General features: G+C 37.6%; 1 protein-coding gene across 1 annotated transcript in view; it reads right to left on the bottom strand.

The window, feature by feature from the left end:
* Positions 1-26333, bottom strand: part of NECAB1 (N-terminal EF-hand calcium binding protein 1) — a 178845-nt gene that overhangs the window by 100804 nt on the left and 51708 nt on the right. Inside the window, exon 4 of the mRNA XM_036995811.2 lies at positions 5271-5296. Coding sequence (XP_036851706.1) covers positions 5271-5296 — 26 coding nt within the window. The remainder of the gene's footprint in view (positions 1-5270; positions 5297-26333) is intronic.

The following is a 26333-nucleotide window of genomic DNA, read 5'->3' as shown; positions in this document are numbered from 1 at the left end:
CAGCAGAATCACAGAACCCAAGAATGGACTAACAGTTACCAAAGGGAAAGGGACTGAGGAGGATGGGTGGGAAGGGAGGGATAAGGGGGAAAAAGGGTCATTACGATTAGCACACATAATGTAGGCAGGGGTTGGGGCACGGTGAAGACAGTATAGCACAGAGAAGACTAGTGATTCTATAGCATTTTACTACTCTGATGGACAATGACTGTAATGGGGTATGTGGTGGGGTCTTGATAATGGGGGGAGTCTAGTAACCACAAAGTTGCTCATGTAATTGTATATTAATGATACCAAAAAGAAAAGGATAGGATCAGGAATAATTGAGGACAAGAGGCAGCAAGGAAGTAGGATACCAAAAATCAGTGATGAGAGAAGTCCAATGTGTTAGAAGTATTCTTTGCTAGGTGTTCTAAATTTTACCCTCCAGTCCAGGTGTTTTCAAACATCTGCTTCAGAGTCCTCTGGAGAATTCCCTAGAGCCTCACTCCTCAAGCTGTGGTCCGAACCAGAAACATCAGCGTCGCCTGGGAACTTGTGAGAATGCATGGCAAACCCACTGGGTCACAATCTGAATTTTCATAAGCCCTTAGGTGATTTGTAGACACAAATATTTGAGAAGCACTACTCTAAACTACTTGTTAGAAATGAAGATTGGTAAATTACCAATCTTTGGGTTGGCACAGAATCTAAACCAGAATCTTTGGGTTGAAGCACAGGAATCACCATTTTTTAAAGGAATGGTAGGAAATGATGATCTGGGATAAATTTGAGAACCACAGTGGGCAATGGGAAGCCATGGAACAATTTGAAAAAGGAGTGTAACAAATTCCAGTATTCCTATTAGAAAGGTCATCCTGGATACACTGGAAGGTTTGGGAAATGTGGACACACCACCAGGAGACATGAGTAACATCAACAGCCAGAGTGATTTCATCATAGAACAAGGACCCTGGCTCATATCAAACTATGAAGTAGAAGCATGTAGAAACCAGAAACTTCAGCAATATATCTGTAGACCCCAAGATGTGGCATACAGGAGAGGGAAGGTCAGTGATGGCTTTGGAAGTGACTGAGCTTAGACTGTTTTATTCCACTTACTGTGACTCAACTTTCTCATTTGTATTACAATGGCATTGTGAGCTGGGCAAATGTGTTTTGTCCTCAAGTCATAGCATTAGAGAAAGAAAGATTCAGAATAAATATTGGTTCATTAAAACTCTTGTCCTTTGGTAACAAGAATAACTTCTTGAAGAAAAGACCTACTTTTACTAAAACCTGTGTGTGTGTTCTATGGGCAAGAGCAAAATATATTCGTATCACAGATATGGAAACACATGAGAACCAATGCTCATCAGTTTAAGTGAAGAATATTTAAGTAAGAGTCTGGACATTGCTTATAAATAAAGAATAGAGCATGACATACAAACAGATGTATTAGGCTAGTTATCTGTCAGAAAGCAAATAATCTCCTCATATATATTCAATGCAACATCTTCACTAATAAATTTACCGTAGTTTCTTCCATACCTACTGTACTGAACTGGTGGCCTCACACCACCAAATTCATTCTTCTCTTCTGTATGTCAGTCCTCCAAGTTATTGCATTTTCAGGTCTGGCCTAAGAATTCCTATTCAGAACAAGTGCATCCACAGTTACCACAGAGGCCACACTGGGAACTGATCTCACAAAGCATTCTCAGGAGTTTAGATGACTTCTACAATATGTACCTTGCTATAACTTTCCAAGCAGAACACTAAATAGGAATGAAAATAACAGATGAAAGAGAGGGAATGAGAGAAAAGGAGTTGGAGAACCACCCATGCCTTCAACAGGGGTGTCAGTTGTAAATCTAAGAATATGGGTTATTTTTAGGGGATGCAGATCAGTGCCACTCAAAGTGTTTTACACCTTTTTCATTGTCACAGCTCAAACAGTGTGGAAGAGAGATAGAGACTTCTGATTTTCTCACATCTAGATTCAGCCAGCACAGGTGTCGTAGTGAGGCCCAGGCTCTGGCAAAGCTGCTGTGTACGGTTCTCCGTCCCACTGGGCTGCTGGGGCACAGCTGCTAAAAGAAACCTTACGTATGAAAGTAATAAACTTTTTTCCTGGGAGTTTCCTTTAACCTCAGTTTTTATAGATCTTATTTATAAGCTTCAGCTTTTAAAATAGTTTAATGTTTACTTCGTGGGCAACAACAACTAGATGAGCAGTAAGAACACTGAGTATGTCCAGCCTTGCTCACAAAGCTCCCTTACAGATATGCTTTCACATCAAGCACTCTACCTACATGAAGTTTTAGGGCAATTATTCTTCACCTATCCATAAATATCTCAAAATACTTAGCTCTCAAGTTCAAGATTTATGAAAGAATTCAGTAAAAAATGAGTAAGGTAATAAAGACAGTAAAAACTGGGTAGGGCTAGGAAAGTAGTAATTTTGCTCCTGATAGCTTTTAGATCATAGCTGAAGATGGCATGAGTAGAAAACCAAAGACTCACTGTTAGAGTTCAAGCACAATTACCTAATTAAAGCTGAATTTAGTATTGACTGAGAGGAATAACATAAGCCTAAAGCTGTATATTTAGAAAGTCCTCCAAATTATGAGAAAAGTGAATGATCTCAGCATGCCTATACACTGCTGGTGGGCATGCATGTTGGAAGAACTTGTGACCAAGTAATTACACCCTCGGGAATCTGCCATACAGAACTACTCATACCAGAGTACAAAGATAATAAAGGTGAGCATATTTACTTCAATGCTGTTCCAGTGGAAAGTTGGAAGCAACCTGAAAATTTACTAAAAGGACTTGGTTGAAAAAATTAAGGTAAATGGAGCACCATGTAGCCTTTTTAATAGAATGAGGTAGGACACTGTGCAGTTGTACTTATCATACAGGATGATCTTATTGTTGGAAAATAAGTATATATACATATATCAATGCCCATATATGCATAAAATTGTCTGGAAGGATATGTTCCAAGCAATTAGCAGTGGAAATCAGTAACAGAAAAAAGAGGCGAGTGAGAAAAAGGCTTCGACATTTTTTCTTGTATACCTTCAAAATTCCATAGTTAAAAAAAAAGTATTACTTTTATAACTAAAATAAGAAGCAAACACTTTATTTGAATACATTTTGAATTCTTGGTTCATAATTCAGTAAACTGAAAAACTAATGAACAGAATGAAAGTTTTAGATACCTGGACCTTTTAATCAGCTTCTAGCAAAGAGCACATGAAACTCACTTTCCATTCCAATTAAACACTGCCCCTCCCATACCCGAGGGGGAATACATGTGTGTGCGGAGGGGAGGTACACTGACTTGCTAGCACTGAAGCATTGGTTTTGGCTAGAATCCAGCTTAAATATTTACTTTATATTCACAAAATAATGAGAAATTAAAGTACACGCTGGGAATTAAAATGTATATTCTTGAACAGAGAGGGGGAGGATTATAGCACACATTTGGCAGTACAATCACTGGGTTTACAAATACAGAACATTTTGTTGAATTAAAGCCCCATAAACTAGTTCCCTAACTATGGGGCCGGGGAGATCACAGTCAAAGCTTTTACAATAAGTATGAAGTAAGTTCCTAATCTAGTTAGTTCTATTATAGAAATCGAGTTAAATTTTTATTTGTTGAGGATAAAGCAGAGATATACTATGATACTGGGACAGAGGATGATGTAATAATGACAATAGATAGATAAACAATATAGCAAAGAAAGAAGATTCATTAAATGTTTTTATTTTAAGAGCCCATGCAACAAGCTAGCTTTCTCACAATCCATGCCTACCTAGGCAAAATCGAGTAATTATCTGGATGACTTGAGGAAATGATTACTTTGGGCTGACATGTCTAAACATTTGAAGCAAGTAGGCCTCCCAGCCTTAGAACATTAACATGATAGTTTCTTCGGTTCTCCACCTCATCTCTCCACTCCACTCACAGGTCTATCTGGGCACGGACGACAATGGCTCATGATCTGACCTTTATAGTACATGACTGCTATTCTTCAGAAAGCCCAGTGGCCGCGACCCCATGGGCTTTTTTGTCTTGGACTTGGAGCAGTTCAATAGCCATGTGTGGATGGCTCATGGTTTGATTATGTGTCAAAGTAGGTCAATCTTTTCTCTGATTTTCTCTGCTAGTGTTTCACAACAAAAGCATGACCTGTAGAGGTACTGAGTATTTGCTTCTGTATAAACATAGTGCTTATTTTGCTTTTTAGTTGGATTCATCTCACTGAACATGAGATAGATACTATGCGGGGATGGGAAGCATAGGATTTTTTTTTTTTAATGACAACTGAAAAATTTGAAAGTTTATGGTTATCATATTCATATTGTTCAGAGTTATTGTTCTGAAACACTGTATTCTGGTATTTTGTCCTGGCCTAAGGGCACTTGGTGTTGCATTTTGATGAAATGGAAGATCACCACTCTTAGATATTATAAAATGGCCTTCTGATGGTTAGGTAAACTTGAAATTTGTAAGAATTGTAAGATGTCCAGAAGTGCTTATGGCTTCAACTAGGAATTTCAAAGAAACTCATCTTTAAGCATTTTTAATAGCATAGACAATAAAAATAAAACCTGGATAAATGTGTTACCTTATGTATTTACCTTAAAACAGAAACCTTAAAACCTTCCAGTGTTCAAAGAAATATGGTTGTTTCAAATTGAATGAACAATGCTTCATGATTTCATAAAAAAAATTTCAGAAATATTTGTTCTTCCACATTTGGCTTTTGTTTCCAACCACAAAGATGAAGAAAATAAATGAAGAGGCTATTAAATCAGCATTTTGTAAAGAGTTAACCTCTCCCCATTGGAACGCCTGTTTTGCAAGTGACATTTAAAATTCCAGGATGGTTAGGCAGATATGGGATAAAGTTGTTTTTCTTAAGGGGTCAGCTTTGCAAAACAGTAACAAAGGCAATATATTTGAAGAAAATAATGATGTTGAATTAAACACCAATTTTAAAATATATTCAAACTGGTGGATAATTTGCTTTTGCGAAACTAATTGTACCAATTGCAAAGGCAACTGTTCCATGAAAACTGAATGGGGCCCAACTCTTTCCAGTGAAAAACATGTTTGAGCAAAACTCATGGAAAGAGATAATTCCCTTAATATCTCAATTACCTTTAATTTATTACAGAACTCTTACTCTATGAGGTATATAGAAATATATAAGACAGTGTTCTTTTTCATTCTAAAGCAAGTAATGAATTTGATTGGCCATAAAAAAACTTACCACATAGTTCTTCCGTATCAAGATTGCTGAAAAGATGAAAAAGAAAGTATTACTAATTTGGTAATATTTAAGTTTTTAAATAGTTAGATAAATTAGTACCCAATCTATGTTATTGTATTAATAGATGATCTATAGTTAAGGTTTTTCTCTTATAGATTCTGCATTGTTTAGGTAGTCAGTCATATTAACAATGATTATGTCAGATTTTGTCTTTGAACAAATAATGCTGGGCTTTGTGTTTCCCCCCTGCCATGCTGGGGAAATGCTGCATAATAGTAAAGAAGGTAGGCACTGGTGCCAGAATGCCGAGTGTAAATCCCATCTCCACCATTTACCATCTGTGTGACCCTGAGTACTTCCTGTCTCTGTATCCCAGTTCTTCAGGCCCAGGATGGGGATAATAATAACTTCTGTTTCATAAGAATGTCATAGGATTTAAGTGGGCTAATACATATAAAGCCATTAAAAGAGTAACTGGCACAAAGTAAGCACTTAATAAATGTTAGCTATCATGATTTTGACTGCTAGAACTTTCATGATAGATTCAACTTTTGAGGTAAGTTTAATTCAATGCTTATTTCAAGTGATTTCTAAAACATAAGGATTATATACCTTAATGTTTTCATATAAACTACAGACACCTCTTACTCTTATGAAAATAAATGCAAAACAGCCAGTTGAAATGCTAGCAGATATAATACATCACTATCATGAGAATAATGCCTTGACCTAGGAAGGCATGGTACAGGAGAGCAAGATTCGCCCAATACCAGGTAATAAATGTAACATCTTAAAGGAGAGAAACCATCATATTAATTAATACTAAATGTAAATTTAATAAAATTCAGCCATTCTTAATTTTTGAAAGTTCAAATGAAATCAAAATAGAAGAAAACCTCCTAAAGATAATGAAGACTACTAGGACCAACTGCAAGTATCAGTTAACTGAAAATCTTTCACTTTATATAGCTGCTATGTCAAAGCTCAACATAAATAAGCTCCATAATCCAATTCTCCCTTAAGTAGCAGTCGGGGATGCTGGAAAGGAGGGCTCTGGTATAAGCTTTCCCAACACTGGGTCTTTTTATCAATTCCATCAGTAGTTTTGTTATATAATTATGAACATAGGATTTTATCCTAGGACACTGAATATTTGATATTGTACAAATAATATCTCTGTGCATAAGTAAATCTTTTTGTAACACAGTATTTTCCATCAGGTAGAATATGTAAAGTCTTCTGCAGTAGCTTTAGTGTGCGTTCTGTTTATCCTTTCATTTATCCCCCAAACATCCATTGCTACATGCCAGGCATTGCTCTGCCTTCAGATATGAGGTTGCAATAGATACTGAGATGAGTATGTCACGTGACCAGATTCTGGCTGCTCAATTTAAAGATAGATTCACATGGTAAATAAATTATTAAAATGCAATAAGGTACTTCTATGGAGGATGTGGTTATCTGACAAAAGGTATGAGGGACTATATCATAAAGGGCAGAATTTTGGGCTAAATCTCAAAGGTTAAATATGAGTAGAAAAGGCAGACAAATAAAGCAATTTCAGTTGGAAGAAACCCTATTTGCAATACAAATTAAGAATTTGAGGAGTATGTCACCAAATTTCTAATTTATTAAACTACTCAGAAAACTTTGCAATTCCATTGGCTGGAACATAGGTCATTAATGAAGAAATGGGACTGACCCATGAAAAGCCTCATGTGATAAGCCAAGAAGTTTCTACTTTGTCTTTTTGTCTGCTTGGAATCACAAAGGAAATTTTAAAAGGTAACATAGTCATATATACTTTAAGGTCACTGACAGAATGGTTGAAATAGAAAGAGGGTGTAAAAGAGGCCAAAAGACCAATTTGAAAGTTATTACTATAGTCTGAGCCAGTTCTTCCCAGATGGAGCATAGAAACCAAGGGGTGTGCAAGGCCATTCCCTGGGGACAAGAAAAATACTTGAACTTCTATTTGCATCTGTATTTAAACTTATAATTCCATTTCTTTTTGTGTAATTTTATGACATATAAATATTAATACAATGGTGCACACCTATAATTTTTAAACAAATCTATACTTATATCAGGATTTCAAGCTAAAAAAGCATTAGCTAATATGGGAGCTTGATCAAGAAAAATTCAGACGTCTAGGAATGACAGGCAGGGATAGGAGAAGGGCAAAAAGAAGAGATTGATGTGAAGGATTTTGAGGTAAACCCAGCAAAATTTGGAAACTTAGTGGATTCAGAATTAGACAGCTTAGATATGTTCAGTGGTATCACTTCAAACATTTTGGTCATTAAAATACATGCCATTGCCTAACCTTAGCATTAACATAGAACTTCACACTTGTGAAGGACATTAAAAGTCACTTTGGTTTTATATTTGTTTTCCTCTAAATGCTTCACAGGTTCATAATGAGATTTTGAATTTCAAAGTAAGAAATAGCCTCAATCCATTATTGAAAATTAAATTACATGAAATATATCATAAAACAAAGTAGTATTTCAGAGAATTTGCACATTAGCTCTACTTTTCCTTAAGACAAGTCCATGTTAGTAAATACTATACTCTTTGTTGCTGCAAACATTCCTTTATTTTGTGTTTTCTGCACTACTTTGTTTGTAGTGGTTAGAAAGAGATGGTTCCTTTTACAGCAGGCTCACATGGGTGAATTCTAGCAGCACTGACTTCTCACTGAGATACATTTCCATCCTGTGCAAACACCGGATTTTAAAGAAACATTAAGCCATAGAAGCCTAGAGGATATCTGATAGCATGTAATATTTCCTGCTTCTCATATTTACAGCAAAAAAACCCCTATACTCTTTCAGCTATGCCACCATGCTAAAAAGTAAAGTAAAAAGAATGAATGCAGGTCACACTGTACAGGTACCGTTACTGAAACAGAACTAAAGGGGTATTACTATAAGAATGTGTTCTCAGCTAGATGCCAAAGTGGGTAAAAAGCAGACATTCACTGGTCGACAACTATAGGGGAAAAAATGGAAACAATGTGTATTATTATCCTATGTATCTAAAGAGTTGTCCATAAATTAGAAAATGCTTATGTTTAAAAATTATGTGAACATATCACACCAGATATAAATGGTTTATATAGAACAATCTGCATATACTTAAGGTTTGGGAGAAAAATGAACAACAATGCTAATAGTGGGCCACAGCATTTCTGGACCCTAGGACTCAGTGTGGGTTTGCTTTTCCCTGTTTTATAATTTTCGAAATCTTTGTTTTCCTTCATTATCAGGTTTCATTTATAATGGGAAAAATAAACTGTGATTAAAAATAGAAGAAACCAGAAAAAAGTTAAGAGATGTTAAGTATGAAAGGGAAGGCTCATAGTTATTCTGTTCATATTATTTAACTTATGAGTCTACTTGGTATAAGTTGCAGTGGATCTGTCAGTTTGGACCTGCCACTCAATTCTAAGCAAAAAGCAGCATTAGGACATTCCTGGTATAACAATGACATGACATACACCATTAAACACCATTCATTTATAACTCTTTGGCACAATTGAAGTTGGTTTGACTTTACTGTTCTGTGTTGGGGGCTCAAGTTCTAATGAACTAAACTGCTACCCTCAGAAGTACGTTTACTGTTCAGGAAGAGCAAATATTTGGGATTTTATAGACTGATTTCTGCTTATGAATTCAGAATCTTTCTAATACACATTTTTATATGTCAGCTTTCAGTTCTAGGGTACTGCCTCAAAACTCTTTCATATATTCAGGTTAACAATCTTAATTACCTCTTCTAAGTATTTTTCTACAGATTTAGTTGCCTTTACTATTTTCAACTTACTGTAGGTAAGAACAAAGGGTTGTGACTTTCTTACTGAAAAAAAAACACCATTCTAAACTTCTCCTTTGCTTCTCCTGATTATAGGAAATTTAAGATTTTAAAATATATTTTTTAAGCTTTCTTGGTTTCTCTTCTTCAAAATTAAAGTTTCCATGCACTGTGGATCTTAGTAGGACTCTAAATTCTGAATCTGAGCTCACATTTTACTGAGCTTCCTGTTCATCAATGACCAGTCTGAACATTACCAGAGCAAAAAGATTAGGCAAAACAGTTTGCTAAATACTGCTAAGCTCCTTAATAGCCTGAAGGAGTTAACTTTGGCTTACAAAAATATTTACTTTTAGACAGTACTTGAAGCAAGGAGAATATGGCTCAGTGAGTAGGCTTAGCTGCTCCCTGATGGAAGCACTGTAATGATGCCACATTGGTTTATTAGAAGACGAGCACGTTGGCTAAGTAACAAATATGGTTAGCTATCACTGTGTTCTTTACAAGTAATATTATGATCTCCAATTCAGTAAAGACAATCTGAGCAGAATATCTTTACAGGGCAAATGTGTTAAGCCAGTTCTGACACACCAACCAAAACAGCATTAATGAAAATCAACAGGAGCAATATTGGGAGATTAGAAGAGTGACCAAGTGTTGGATCTTGCAAATATATTGGAATAGTATTTAACTCCATGGATTGCATTTGTAATTGGTTATGTAAGAATCTAGTTCACTGCAGAGGGACGGGGCGGACTGTGAGAAAGGTTGAAACTAGGATTAGATGTGCCCCTGGGATAAGTCAGGTGCTGCAGATACAAACTAGGCTAAGGTGAACGTTTTCCGGCTGGGAGAATTTAAGTTAAAGGACTGCACTGACATAATGGTGGCCAAAAATATTTTAGCACCAGATTCTATCCAGACAGCCCAGGAGGCAGGGGCAAGTTATTTTTGTTGCCAGAGTCCTCAGCCCAGAGTCGAGCGCTGATTCCGAGCATGAATGCAGGTTCCTGCTTGTAGAAGAGCAGGAATACCCCACAGGTTACTGGGCAGGGGCTTGAACTGGGCAATAAGCCAAGACCAGAATCAGGATAGAAATAGAGATTGCTGTTTTTTTTTTTAATATTAAAAAACATTTTCTCCAGTGGCTGAGGCATGATTAATAAGAATTATATATATCTAAGTCATACAGAGTGATTTTTTAAAGATATAAAACATGATTTACTGTGTGTATACATTGTGAAATGATTGCACAATCAAGTTTACTAATACATCTATTGTGGTAGGAAGCCAAGGAGCAAAGTTTCCGTTGAGGCTTCAGGAATGTAGAGGAATCACAGGGTACTTGGGTGCTTGGGATTGAAACCATGTAACAATGTATTCCTCCCCGCACCTGGCCGCAGTGGTATGGAACAGCTTGTTGATCATAGTCATATGGAGGCCCATTAGTTTATAATATGGTATCCGGGTAACCTTTACAGAGATAGATTAAAATATAACTAGCATCCTGAATACACCGATAGTGACCTAATAGCTCCCTATTAGGTTCCTGAGTGCTGACTCCCCCCTAACCTTGTAGTGAAGGTATAAAAGGCATGGTCCTGCTGCATTCAGGGCTCTCTCTACCTTTGGATAGGAATCTGCTGAGCTAGTGCCGGCACTAATAAAGGCTGCTTCTCGCCAAATGTCTCCGTATCCCGACTCCTTGTTTGTAGTTCCCGCAGTTCCTGCAACACTATCACCTCACACAGTTTACTATTTTTTAGATTGGTTCTTATAAACGAGACAAATACATACTGTCTTGCTTCTGAAAACTTAGTAAAGGCAGGCTATCGGCATGGGATGACAGGATGTTGAGTCCCAGGACACTGAGTAAACCCTGATAAGAACTCTAAATCCCATTTGCTGGGGGCCGTAATAGTTGCTAGGACCGAGAGCAGGTCAGAGTCTACAATTACAGGTAAATAGTCCCAAGTATATGGACCTGAGGGCTATAGTCTTCATCAGCCAGCATTCGGCGAGCAGTCAGCTTGGAACATAATCCGTAGAGTGCACAGTGATCATCACAGACTCTGCGGCTGGTGTCCTCTTTAGGAGTTCATGGGAGGCCCCACAAGCAAATGTCTGAACCTCACTAATAATGGGGTCAATTAAGGTTATTTTCACACATGAACACAATGTCTCATGTGAGAAACAAAATGGAATTGGAAAAACATACCTTGTTTTTCTCAGCTAAAAGTTAATCATACTCATCCAAGACATATTAGACATTTTCTATGTGCACTATACTGGATTGACTTGCATGCCCGAAGAAAATTTGTTCAACTCTTAAACCTAACACCTGTGATCCAAATAACAAGATCTTACTTGGAAATAGGAACCTTGTAGATGTGATTAAGATGAGATAATGGGTTAGAGTTGGCCCTAATCCAGTGACTGGAATATTTACAAGGAAAGGGAGATTTGGATTCAGGGATACAGAGAGAGAAGGCAGCCCTGTGAAGACGGAGGCAGAATTTGGAGTTATGCCATCATAAATCAAGGAACACCACGGATTGCCAGCAGCCACCAAGTTGGAGGAAGCAAGGAAGGATCCTCTCCTGGAGCCTTTGGGAGGAACATGGCCCTGATAACACCTTGATGTTGGATTTCCTGCTTCCAGAAATGTAAGAATTACTGTTTCTTGAGGCTACCCAGTCTGTGGTACTTTGTCAGAGCAACACTAGGAATCTAATACATGCATGTTACTATAAGCTGTGTGAGATTCAAAACAGTCATACACACAAAACACCACTTTTTTACTTCTGTTTCATTTCTGTATTCCATGAGCATTAAGTGAACTGAAGAGCTGGGTTACTGGGAAAAAAGCTGGGTGTTACTATGTTGTATTAGATGAACTGAAGTTTGAGAATTACAAAATAAAAGCTATGATACCCTATAGAGCGAAATATGGGGAAAAATAAAAATTAAATACGAATTCATAGTTCAGAGCAGCAACATACACTGAGTACTCGGTATGATCCTGGTACAATGTGGAGAACTCTACCTGGTGTATCTCACTTCCTACAATTTTATTATTTACATATCATGATCCCCATTGTACAAGGAGGGAAACAGGCTTAAGGCAAGGTAAAGTAACTTGTCTGGAATCACACATCTCATGTGTAGGAGGGCCAGGAATCAAACCCAGATATGTCTGACTCAAGAGTGATCTTACCTACAAGATATAGGAGTCTTGGACTTTATAATTAATATTTGGAGTCATCAGCACATGGGGATACTCAAAGCCACAGGAACAGTCAAACTGCCCAGTGTATAAAGTATATAAAGTGAGGACTGCAGGAGTCATGAAAGAACCTTCATTTGGTCTCTTTGCACCAAAGCATCATGTCATCACACCTACCAGAGGGGAGGATGCTGTCTGTCCAATTTGCTCTTCCTCCATTGAATTCTAAGTTACAGAGGGCAGGTACTTTTACTTACTATGTAATAAATATTGAAGACAGTAACTGACAAAAGGCAGAGACTTCAAGGATGTTTTCCAAGTGAGTCCTAGAGACTGCCATCATTTATGAGCCCAGTAAGAGAACAATTCTATTCATAATGCATAAAAAAAAAACCTAAGGGTATATTTAACTTAGGGGGTGAAATATCTATACTGAAATCTGAAATATACAGACATTGATGAAAGAATGGCACAAGTAAATGGGAAGATATTCTGTGCTCATGGATTGGAAGAATTAATATTGTCAAAGTGCCTGTACTACCCAAAGCCACCTATAGATTCAATGCAATCCCTAACAAGATTTCAATGCTATTTTTCAGAAAAGAAAAAACAATTCTAAAATTTGTATGGCACCACAAAATACCCCAAATAGCCAAAGCAATGTGAAAAAAGAACAAAGCTGGAGGCATTTTTCATTTTATTTCAAATTGTATTTCAAAACTATAGTATTCAAAAACAGTATGGCATTGGCACAGAAACAGACACATAGATCAGCTGAACAGAATAGAGAGCCCAGGAGTAATCCTATGCATATATGGTCAATTTATGACAAAGGAGACAAGAGTACATGGTGGGGAAAGAATAGTCTTTTTAATAAGTGGTGCTATAAAAACTGGAAAGCTACATGCAAAAGAATGAAATTTGGCTCCTATATTATAACATAAACAAAAAACCAACTCAAACTGAATTAAAGACTTAAATTTAAGACCTGAAACTATAAAACTCCTTCTTAGAAGAAACTCAAGGGGGTAAGCTCCTAGACATTGGTCTTAACAATCTTTTGGATTTGACATCAAAAGCAAAGGCAATAAAGGCAAAAATTAAAAAGCAGCCCTATGTCAAACTAGAAAGCTTCTTCACAGCAGAAGAATCCGCTATCAAAATGAAAAGGCAGCCTATGGCATGGGATAAAATCATATAGTTGACAAGAGGTTAATACCAAAATATACAAAGAACGCACACAACTTAATTGCTAAAAAAACAAATAATCTAATTGAAAAATGGGCAGAGGACCTGAATAAACATTTTCAAAAGACATACAAATGGTACAAATGGCTGACAGGTGCATGAAAAAAATGCTCAACATCACTAATCATCAGGGAAATGCAAATCAACCCCACAGTGAGTTATCACCTCAAACCTGTTAGAATGGATATATTTTTAAATTTAAGTATCATTGATATACAATCTTATGATGGTTTCACCTAAACAGAACATTGGTTTCAACATTCACCCATATTATCAAGTCCCTCCCACACCTCCCCCATTGCAGTCACTGTCCATCAGCACAGTAAGATGCTACAGAGGCACTACTTGTCTTCTCTGTGCTGTACTGCCTTCCACGTGACCTACCTATATTGTGATTGTTAGTTATAATGCCCCTTAATCCCCTTCTCCCTCCCTCCCCACCCACCCTCCCCAACATCTCCCCTTTGGTAACTGCTAGTCCCTTTTTGGAATTTGTGAGTCTGCTGCTGTTTTGTTCCTTTAGTTTTGCTTTGTTGTTATACTCCACAAATGACTGAAATCATTTGGCACTTGTCTTTCTCTGCCTGGCTTATTTCACTGAGCAAAATACCCTCTAGCTCCATCCATGTTGCTGCAAATGGTAGGATTTATTTTCTTTTTATGGCTGAATAATATCCCATTGTGTATATGTACCACATCTTCTTTATCCATTCATATACTGATGGACACTTTAGAATGGATATTATCAACAACTACCAAAAAACAAAAAATAACAAGTATTGATGAGAACGTAGAGAAAAGGGAAACTTTATGCACTGTTGGAGGAAATGTAAATTGGTGCAGCCATTATGGAAAACAGTATAGAGCTTCCTCAAAAAAAACAAAACGAGAACTACCATGTGATCCAGCAATTCCACTTCTGGGTATTCATCAAAGAAAATGAAAATAGTAACTCAGAAAGATATAAGCACCCACATGCTCACTGCAGGATTACTTACAATAGCTAATGGTAACAACTTAAGCATTCATCTACACTTGAATGGATAAAGAAGTTGTGAGATAAATATATTAGTATTATTCAGTCTTAAAAAAAGAATGAGATCTTATCATTTACAACATCATGGATGGACTTGAGGGCACTATGCTCAGTGAAATAAGTCAGGGAAAGACAGATACTGTATGACCTCACTTATATGTGGAATCTAAAAAACTGAACACCTAGATACAGAGAACAGATTGGTGGTGGCCTGAGGCAGGAGGAAGCAGTGGGGGAAATGGATGAAGTGGTCAAAAGGTACAAACTTTCAGTTATTAGATAAATACATCCTGGGGATGGAATGTGTAGCACGGTGACTAGAGTTAACAATACTATATTGTATATTTGAAAGTTGCTAAGAATAGATCCTAAGAGTTGTCATCACAAGAAAAAAGTCCGTAACTATGTGCAGTAAGTGATGGTAAGTAAACTGACTGTGGTAATCATTTTGCAACAAACACATACATAAAATCATTCAGTTGTACTCCTTGGGCTAATACAATGTTATATGTCATTTTCATCTCAATAAAACAGGAAAAAAAATAAACAATGGTGTTTTAAAAAAAAAAAGCCCCCAGTGGAGGAAGAGGGACGGGGAGTGCGTCTAAACTGACAGGCAGAGTATAACCAGGTGAGGCCATGTCTCAGGAGCCAAAGGAGAAGAGCATCCCAAGGGTTCATGGAACAGAAGGCACAGTGAGGAATGAAGACGACCCACTGCAGCTCGCAGTTAGTGTCTTTGGCAACTTTGAAACAACAACAGTTTAAGGATGTGAGGAAGTTGGGGTTCCCATGGCCAGGATCCTCACTGAACTTAGACCACTTGATGATGAAACTGGCCTGTTGCTAAGCTACCGCTTCCACACCCTTAGTCAATAAGCTGTTATTGCACTGTGTAGAGAGCTCGGCCCAGTGCTCTGGGCAGAGGCAGAGACGCTAGTGCTGGACTGACTTCAGGGAGAACAAGTCGGGTAATAAACCCTTTCATCCCAAGAACGTTCTATTGTCATTTCTTTGGTCACAGTGAATCCATAACCAACTTGCCTGGGGCTGAAACCCACTGGCAAAACAAAGGACTTCCCTGAAACTGGAAGCCTAGGAAATGTAGGCAGAACATAGTCATGACTCTGGAGAAATGTGGCACAAAAGCAGGAAATAAAGCTGGACTAAGGAGACATAGGGAGACGAGTTTAAATGAAGAAAGATATATTTACATGCTGGAATCAAGAGGCTAAAAGGGAAGAAGTGGAAGCAGGTGGAGAAACACCAAGCAAAGACAGGAAGCAGAGGTACAGCCTTAAAAAGGAGAAAGCATTATTTCTTTGTCTAAGCCTAAAATTTAAATGAAAAAGAAAAAAAAAAGGCAGAAATCTAACTGGCTTTACCCATGTCTGTTTCAGTTGAGAGGTTTCTAAATGTGGCTGAAATTATGTTTTGAAAATTCAAGATGTGGCTCAGGAATCTCTTCTTTAAAAAGTTGCCAAGGTGACTTAAGTAAACAGCCTCTACCTCTTGACACTCTACATTTAACACTCAAAGAATTTCTTAGAAATGAAATATAATCTGCAAAGAATATCTGCTGTGCCATTATTATAATTATATACTGCACGTTAATAGCATAAGTTCGATAATTGTATACACATAATATCCTCTGTTACTTACTTCTCTGTCTCTTCAGAGGTCCGAGTTTCTGCTTAGACAACCTGCTTATTCAAAAGGTCAGTCTTCAATGAAAATAGCATATTTGACCTTGCTCTCTTGCATGCCACATACAGTGTCTAATTGAGAAGCCTGGCTTTAGTAAAAATTCTCCTGAGTCATGTTAGGTCCTTCTACATCTTTTCTCTCAAAGTTAACTAGCCGGATAGCTTAATATTCAGTGGCTGATACTAAAGCTTACTCCTCTTATCTCTAATCCTATCTCCTCCCTCAAATTTCAGTCTGGTTTCTACAACCACCTCTTGGGCTTTTCCCACTACCACTATTTATACCAGTGTCTCTCAGCCATTAGTGTACATAAGAATCATCTGGAGAACTTGTTAAACACAGATTCCTGAGCCCTGTGTGCAGAGATCCCCATTACGGGGTGGGTGGGGGGTGTGTAGCCCAGGAGTTTGTAGTGTCTCAAGCTCCCAGGTCTGCTTCTGCTCCAAGACCCCACTCTGGGCAGCACTCACTGGCACCCAAACAGGCCAGCTGAGAGCAGCTCCTTGTTCTTGGTCTACATTCAACGGGGGGTCTCTACAACCCCACAATCATGACCCACAAGCACCATCCAGCAGCCGGCACCGGCCCCGCCTCACCTCACTCGCACTAACAGGCTCGTGCCACCAGAGGAGAGTCTGCTCTCATTACTTCAGGGATGTGCTGACTGCTGAGGCTGCCATTGGAAGAGTCAACCAAAACGTCAAGTCATGGTTTTCTCCAACACTCCGATTTTGAACAAACTTGTAGGCACAAATAATGTTAAAAATTGCAATTTAAAGTCATACCAAGTGTAAAAGTTGTATCTGGGACCAGTATGATGGATCATCTACAGGGAGTCTTTTGCAATGGTATTTCATATTCAGGCAAAAAAACCCCTGACTGACCTTACAGTTGTATCAACATGGTAATACTGGACAGGGAGCCGGGAGGGAAATAATAAGAATTTGCCAATTGCTGTTTTCATCATACTGTGCTATATGAACTACCCAAGCATAAAATAACTGACAAGCAGTAGCTGTGGCTTCACAATACACTCTTAACCGTTGGAGGATTTTGAGCTCTGACAGATTGACATCCAGTATCTTCCAGAACTAAAATGCTGTCCCATGGCTGAGGTCCTCAGAGGACAATAAATTACAAAGGACTCCCCACCCCTCCTCTTCCCTTTCTGTTTTGCCTCATTGCTTCTTTTCTGATGCTCAAATTCCCCCCACTTTCAATCCCCACAATCAGACCTTCCAGGACCCTCTGGCAAGAGCTTCTTCCCTTTTTCTTGCTAACTGTCTTCAGTCTTATCTCCTCCGCCTCCTCCTACTTCTCACACCTCTTATTTTTCACATGAAAAGATGAGTATTTATAATGCTGGAGGCATCTCTTGCCTGTTTTGCTCATGTCCTTCCATTGCTCTGGCCATTGTCCTGCTGACTTTGGGTAACTTCCATCAACTATGTGTTTCTGGTGCGGCTATTGATCATAGTGCCCGTGTCCACCCTGCTTCAACCCACCCGGGAAGCCATAGGCCTGTGCGTGAACGTACTCTCCTGGAATGTGGGACTTTTCCTCTGCTCAGCTGTGTCATTGTTGAGTGGCTTTAAGCCCTTCCCTTTCTTCCTCTGAAAGTGGAAGTCTAGCGAGAGTGCTTTCTCATCAGCTCCTTCTCCACTGGGAACTTGTTCAGGAGCCTCACATTCTCCAGAGCAGGGCTTCTCAAACTCTCTGTGGAGGATGAGATTTTTTTCCAATTTCTGATAGAATGATAGTTTTGTAAAATGTAAAAATGAATTACTAGATAGGTGCATAATGTCATAGTAATGTCAGACTGCTACAAAAGTTTTATTTTTATTTTTATTATTTTTTAATTTTTGCTATCATTAATCTACAATTACATGAAGAACACTATGTTTACCAGGCTCCCCCCATCACAAAGCCCCCACCACCACCCCACTACAGTCACTGTCCATCAGCGTAGCAAGATGCTATATAATCACCACCTATCTTCTCTGTGTTGTACAGCCCTCCCTATACCCCCCATAACACTATACATGCTAATCGTAAGGCACCCTTTCTTTTTCCGCACCCTTATCCCTCCCTTCCCACCCATCATCCCAGTCCCTTTCCTTTTGGTAACTGTTAGTCCATTCTTGGGTTCTGTGATTCTGCTGCTGCTTTGTTCCTTCAGTTTTTCTTTGTTCTTACACTCCAAATATGAGTGAAATCATTTGGTACTTGTCTTTCTCTGTCTGGCTTATTTCACTGAGCATAATACCCTCTAGCTCCATCCATGTTGTTGCAAATGGTAGGATTTGTTTTCTTCTTATGGCTGAATAATATTCCATTGTGTATATGTACCACCTCTTCTTTATACATTCATCTACTGATGGACACTCATGTTGCTTCCATTTCTTGGCTATTGTAAATAGTGCTGTGATAAACATAGGGGTGCATCTGTTTTTTTCAAACTGGGCTGCTGCATTCTTAGGGTAAATTCCTAGAAGTGGAATTCCTGGGTCAAATGGTATTCCTATTTTGAGCATTTTGAGGAACCTCCATACTGCTTTCCACAATGGTTGAACTAATTTACATTCCCACCAGCAGTGTAGGAGGGTTTCCCTTTCTCCACAACTTTGCCCACATGTGTTATTGTTTGTCTTTTGGATGGTAGCCATCCTTACTGGTGTGAGGTGATATCTCATTGTGGTTTTAATTTGCATTTCTCTGATGACAAGTGATGTGGAGCATCTTTTCATGTGTCTGTTGCCCATCTGAATTTCTTCTTTATAGAACTGTCAGCTCCTCTGTCCATTTTTTAATTGGATTATTTGCTTTTTGTTTGTTGAGGTGTGTGAGCTCTTTATATATTTTGGATGTCAACCCTTTATCGAATCTGTCATTTATGAATATATTCTCTGATACTGTAGAGTTCTATTCATGGTGTCCTTTTTGTTCTATTCATGGTGTCCTTTGCTGTACAGAAGCTTTTCAGCTTGATATAGTCCCACTTGTTCATTTTTGCTTTTGTTTCCCTTGCCCGGGGAGATATGTTCAAGAAGAGGTCACTCATGTTTATGTCCAAGAGATTTTTGCCTATGTTTTTTTCTAAGAGTTTTATGGTTCCATGACTTACTTTCAAGTCTTTGATCCATTTCAAATTTACTTTTGTGGATGGGGTTAGACAGTGATCCAGTTTCATTCTCTTACATGTAGCTGTCCAGTTTTGCCAGCACCATCTGTTGAAGAGACTGTCATTTCCCCATTGTATGTCCATGGCTCCTTTATCAAATATTAATTGACCATATATGTTTGCGTTAATGTTTGGAGTCTCTATTCTGTTCCATTGGTCTGTGACACTGTTCTTGTGCCTGTACCAAATTGTCTTGATTACTGTGGCTTTGTAGTAGAGCTTGAGGTTGGGGAGTGAGATCCCCCCCACTTTATTCTTCCTTCTCAGGATTGTTTTAGCTATTCGGGGTCTTTGGTGTTTCCATATAAATTTTTGAACTATTTGTTCCAGTTCATTGAAGAATGCTGTTGGTAATTTGATAGGGATTGCATAGAATCTGTATATTGTTTTGGACAGGATGGCCATTTTGACAATATTAATTCTTCCTACCCAGGAGCATGGGATGAGTTTCCATTTGTTAGTGACCTCTTTAATTTCTCTTAAGAGTGTCTTATAGTTTTCAGGGTATATGCTACAAAAGTTTCTAAACACTGTATAGTGTTATCTCAATGTGGACAAGTAACAGTTTGTCGGCCAGCATCAGTCAGTGGCCCACGCTTTGAGGATCTCCAGTACAGATAGCTATTATTCTGCAGACTATTTTTAATGCTTCCATTTTAATTTTCAGAATTCATTTCTAAGAAATGTGTTCTGTCAGAAACATCTGCACAATACAGAATAAAAACTGGATCCCACTTCTGGCTCTCCCACACATAAGTTAGGTGTCTACTATCTAATCTAAAATAAACGGATTTAGAAAAGTCCAAATTTAACTTTAAAAAAGTCTATGATTCTGTCTTAAAGGCTTTGCAAATAATGTCAAGAAATTATTAAACATATTAGTACTTTCCCATCTCATTATGTATCATTATATAAAGTGGTCTCTTGGTATTGGATAAAATGGTTTCATTAAAAAGGGGGTTTCATAAGGTGTATAAATCTAATAGTTACATCATTTTTGTAAATATACAAAGAGCATCAGAAAACAGTCTTGACTGAAGAAAGTTTTATATGGCCAGGAATGTCTGAATCTTAAAAAAAAATGAAAAGAGCTAAGAGAAATAAAAAGGTTACTTCAAGATTAGGAAAAATGATAGGTTTGGAGCATGTTTATACCTTTCTTTTTATGTGATGAAAAACTGTTATGCATATTTCTGAATCTGGTGTGCCTCAAAATGCCAAACCTTTTTTTATACTATATTGCTAAAATTCAGTCTTGTAGGCTTATTTCAAACATCATTTTGCCTTTGAGAATTCAATCTTTGTCATCAGTCAGACAGTATAAGAAAGGCCAGTAGAAACATTCTAGGAAATCGTTCAATTCAGTGGAGTAAAAAATGAATTTTTTTCCCCCTAAAAACCATTTCATGAAAAATGGTTTTCATGAAAATCCATTCAAGTACTTGATGATGACATGAGGGGGAAATCAATTCTGGATTTACATATATTCATGTTATTGGAAAAGGCAGAAGTTACAAAAATTAAGCACTATATTAAATTAAAAAATATAAAACATTAATTAAAAAGTGAAAGAGTGGGGAAGTTATTGTGTGGAATCAAGACATGAAATCTAGTCTAACTTTCTTAAGTACTATTAGCAATTTTCTGATATTCTAAATTTTGTATGTGAGTTGGGGGTGAGGAAGTAAGGAAAGTATTTTGTAAAAACATTTTGGGCTTTGCATATATTTTATATCTCCAGTATCCAACAGAATCCCTTTCATCCCACTTATTAATTTCTCTGTTCAAAAATATGGCTGGATAGTGATCCTTTATTTTAAAAAGTCAGTCTCAAAGGAAAATCATACCTCAAAGAAAAATACAAAACTCTGCTTACATGTGCTCAGCAATATATTTTTTAAATGGCCTGCAGATCCACCTTCAGGACCAATACATAAACCTACCTCATTGGTTTACCTCATAAAATGCCTCATTTTACTAAGATTTCTAAGCTCTATTTTGCAAACTTTTTTCAAACATCACTGTTGCCACTAGGAACTTCCTCTTTGTCATCATACAGACAGTACACCTGTTTGTTGGAGCAGGTAATAATAATGTACACAGCATAACATTCAAATGGCAAGACAGCACCTCCAGTGAAATGTCTGTCTCACTCCCACCTCATCCCATAGCCATAAAGGGTAATTTCTAACAGGAATTTCTATTATTTCTAGTCTCTTGTGCATGTTTCCAATGAGATTCTTATATTTACTAACAAATTCATGCATGTGTACTTTTCTTTTTAATCCCAAAGTAGCATACTTTCTGTACAGGCTATTTTATATTTTTACTTGACAGTATTATCTCAGACATCTTCATTTATCCATGTCCATAGTGTTGTCCCATTCTTTCTAATAGCTATGTTCTTTTCTATCAAGCAAATGTACCATACTTCATTTATAAGACAGGCTACCTCCAGACAAATTGAGAGGTCATTTATTTAGAACGAAGTTTCACACCAGAGTACTCACCTCTCCATACTCCTGCTCCCGGATTATCCCTTTCCAATGCATTGCTATCAGATGATGTCCCATTCTCAGGGCACTAGGCTCATGCTTCAAACTTGGGTTTAAATCTGTACTGTAAGGCAGAAGTCTGTAGTGCCTGAGAATCAGGAGATCTGAGTTTGGACCTGGCTCTACCATTTACTAGATGTAGGACCTCAGGTTAAGTCACTTACATTGGTCAGCTTCAGAATTTCCTCAAGGACAAGTAGAGATAATAATAATTATACCTTTCTCAAATGATTATTTATGAAGATTGAATAACTTGATATGGAATGCCCTTAGCCCAGTGCCTGGCATAATTAGTATCCCCTAAAGTGGTAGCTCTCATTCCAAGGGATGCTTAGATAATTATGCTTCAGCAGACCAAAAGGGTGGGAGGTTCAGTTATTTGCCATGTGGCAGTATTTCCTTTATCCTTAACCATATGAAATTGGTTACCTTTTATTAGGGGAGGATGGTATAGCAAAGCCCAATTCAGTCTATTTCCAGGTGATTTGTATTTTGACACTGGAAAGAAAATAAATCTCATGAGATGCTCTTTAGTCTTTATGTCTTGACCTGTGTCAGAGAAATTCTGCATACTTGCTTTTTTGCCAGAAGCTTGGATAAGGAAGGGAAAGGTGCAATTGTATGTCATCACTGCCACTCACATTGGTGACCCTGAGGGAGAAAAGTTCCTGTTTACAGAGCTCGCCTTGACTGTCCTTCCTAGGATGAGAGAAGGGGACATCACGGGGTGTGTCTTCAATTCTCCCTGGGCATGGAAACAGCTTCACCCAAGACCTCATCATCCCAGATATCTGAGGAGAAGATGGGGACAGTATCTGATTGTCACTGAATGTTATCTTGAGTAGAAAATAAATGGATTTGTAAAAGCCCCTTTGGACTAACTGCCAGCATCCTTTTAAGAGTTTTGAACCTTTCATCTTATAAAAAGAATCTATTAATTAGTGTGAGACCTGGAAGGAAGGAAAAATCATGCCTGATGTTTAATAAAACAATTCTCCCAAAGAGCCCCAAGGCTTAACTTCTCTGGCACCATCCTTATACTAGAGAACAGATTCCTACCTCTAAAACTGCTCCTTCTCTTTGTGCCTAGACAGACCCCTTCCTCCTTTCCATTCCTGCTGACACATTGAGCCCCTTCAGTACCCCATGTAAGTTCCACCTTCTTCATGTTGCTGGTTCTGCCCCTCCAGCCCATCTTTAATTTCAACTCCTCTGAACCTTCAGCTGTGAGTTTTAGCCTTTTCTGCATCACTGACCCTATTGCAAATCTAACGCATGAATCATTTCTGTCCATTTACCTGCCTGGAAATTGCATATATATCCATACATAAAAACTAATTCGGTAGGTTGAGAAACTCCTAAACTTATCCTTGGCATCCTAGGTTGTAAGGCATTTCTCTCCAAATCAACCAACTTGGTATAGCCTAGTACTGATATTTAGCTATTAAACATAATACATATGTTGTCTCCTTCCTAGAGTAGTAAATTCTTGAGCATATGGGTAATTAGTTTCTCAATTTATTGGTATCATTCTCAGTGTTCTATAAATATCTCTTAATAGGGAGTTGGTGCACCAGGAGTTGGGGTGCACCAGAAATAGAAACGGGATATTGTGTAGTGATTCCCAACCCTGGCTGTCCGTTAGAATCATCTAGAAGGCTTAAAAAGTACTGATGTCAAGACCCTACCTCCAGAGCTCTTATTTAATTGGTCTTGGGTACAGTTTTAGCCTACTGATTTTTAAAAAGCTCCCAGGTAATTCTAATAAGCAGCCAAGTTGAGAAGCCACTGGTGGGTGGCTGACAATGAAATTTCCCAAGTTGGACTGATTGGATTTGAACTGAACTCTCATACTTTCAAGCTGCATAATCTTAGCCAGGTTATTCAGTTGTTATTAGACTCAGTTTCCTCAATTGTACAGTGAAGATAATGATAAATTTAGCCTTACAGGTTGTTCAGAGGATTAAAGGCGATAAGTCATAAAACATTTGACAGTGTCAGGCAAAGAGTAAGTATCCAATAAATATTAACTGCTACTGTTACTTTATATAACAAAAATACGTGTGCACAGATAATACGACATACCCATCACAACCTAGGCCTGAATGCCTTGCATTCTTAGAAACAACATAAGTGTTTCATTAATTCTCCCAGTTAATGATTAGTGACCTACTTTCTAGCCAGTGTTTTCAGGGAGTTTTCTTCATGTTTTTACACTATAACTCACATATGTCAGATGGTCTTCTTTCTGGGCATGGCCCCAGACATAGCAGAGAAAAACCCAGTGGGAATAATCCATGAATGAAGCTTGGGCAGGCATAATGTACATAGTCTCTGAGTCAGCAGCTTGAGGGCATTACTAAATGCCCTTGACTGGCTGTAATACAAAGCACATGCAGAATATGCTTGTCATTAGAAGAAATTGTGGGCTTTGTTTCAATTGGATAAATGCTAGTTTCCCAATGTCTTTCTATAAAAGATGAAATTGAAAATATAAAAGTTGGGTATGGATTTAAATTCTGCATCCCTTCTCCAAAATAGCTAAAAATATATATTCTAAGAACTATCAGTGATTTACTGACTTTTCATGGCCATGATAGGTGGTGTTAATTTAACAGGAGGCAACAACATAAAATGTTTAGAACTATACTTTGTACAAAGTAGGAATTTGTCAGATGGTAGTTTGTACTCTTCCTGACACATTCATGTAAGGTGAAAGCAGGTATGTCCCACAGTGAGCGAGCATGTAAGGCATCAAGGGGAGGCTTTTACGGATGCAGTTCTCCAAAAATGCTCCCTCCCCCTGCAATAAAATAAATTCAACAAAGTTTATTAATTCATTTTAACTCATTTCAGTGATGGTGACACTGGATACTGTGTGCTGGGGAAGTAAAGAAATAACACAGTTAAAAACCAAATGGAAATTTAGTGATGTCCATGGAAACAAAAAGAACCCCACTAATAAGATACAGAAAGAGCACCAAAACTCTGGATCCACTTCCTAAGCCAGTGCTTTTCATCTGAGCTGTCTGATAAGGCACACTCTGCGATTTTTATGGTGTTTTTGTATTACGTGTTCCACATTTATCAGCTCTCCACTATTTATGACAAGTGATCTTTATACGACCCACCTTCCCCTTCCTTCCAAGGTTCATGTCTGTTCCAGGCCACTTGTTCCCAGGCCTCTCAGAGATGACACTAGATCTCTTCAAGCCTAAACCTTCTTTCTATTCTCTGTTAATTTTACTGATTCTCCACACAGTATGCTTTGGAGATACATGCTGCTTTGTGAACAAGGCAATTTTTAAGTTATTGAAATGCATATCAAGGGAATTACTCTCAGAGAAGATATTTTTCCCCTTCCAGGGCAACTTCATCAATCACTAAGTTATTTTTACATTCAAGAAAACGGGACTTAAAAGTCAAACAAATAACTATCTTTTCCTACTCTACCTTATATACTTTTATCTCATTTCTCCTTTCTACCTCTCTATTTTGGATCTTCTTCTCTCTGTTCCCTTCTGACAACTAAAAGAGGAGATTTAAATGATACTAAATTAATAGGTGACTACGCTACTTGACAGGTTATATTGAATTATTCTTTCTTCTTACAATTTTTGGCATAAAAAATTAATTCGAGACCACAGACCATTCTAGTCTCTTCACTTTCTGCTTTGAAGAGTTCAAGTGCAAAAGCAAATAATTTTATTACAAAAATGTAAATTAGAAGTACACACAATGATCAAGTACTGCTACTATGTTAATAGTTTCATTAAAAATAAATAATACTGGAAATTTTCTGAATAAAATCTTCAATCTGTGATAAAAATAACAAATCTGAGAAATAACAACCTAAATTTAAAAGTCTATTATTTTAAACTGTAGGTCAATTCTAGTTAGATAGTTTGGCATATATTAAGCTTGATAAATAACTAGAATAAATGAATCAGTAGAAAATAGCATAAACTGAAAGAAATACTTGATTTTTTGATTGATGCAGTCTTCTTATTGAAGGGACTTGAAACTAAATTTTTCATCTTAAATCATTTGCCATTAAAGACCAAAGACCAATCGCAACTCTAAAATATTTTTTGAGGTAGGTTTTTGAGGCTTTTAGAACTTAATCACAGTTTCATCTAAATAGAGATCAAGCAAAGTTCACAAATTCAATCTATTATGACATAATTACTGCATTTCCATTTTGATGACAATAAAATGTCTGTTATTTTCTTTCTTTTTGAGATATCAAGAGCTAGTTTAAGAACACAGTGAAATAACTGTTCCTGCAATTTTC

Source organism: Manis javanica, chromosome 2, assembly GCF_040802235.1.
Source record: "Manis javanica isolate MJ-LG chromosome 2, MJ_LKY, whole genome shotgun sequence".
Lineage (NCBI taxonomy): Eukaryota > Metazoa > Chordata > Mammalia > Pholidota > Manidae > Manis > Manis javanica.
Note: the sequence above shows the minus strand (reverse complement) of the source record. Positions and strands in the feature narration are given on the sequence as shown.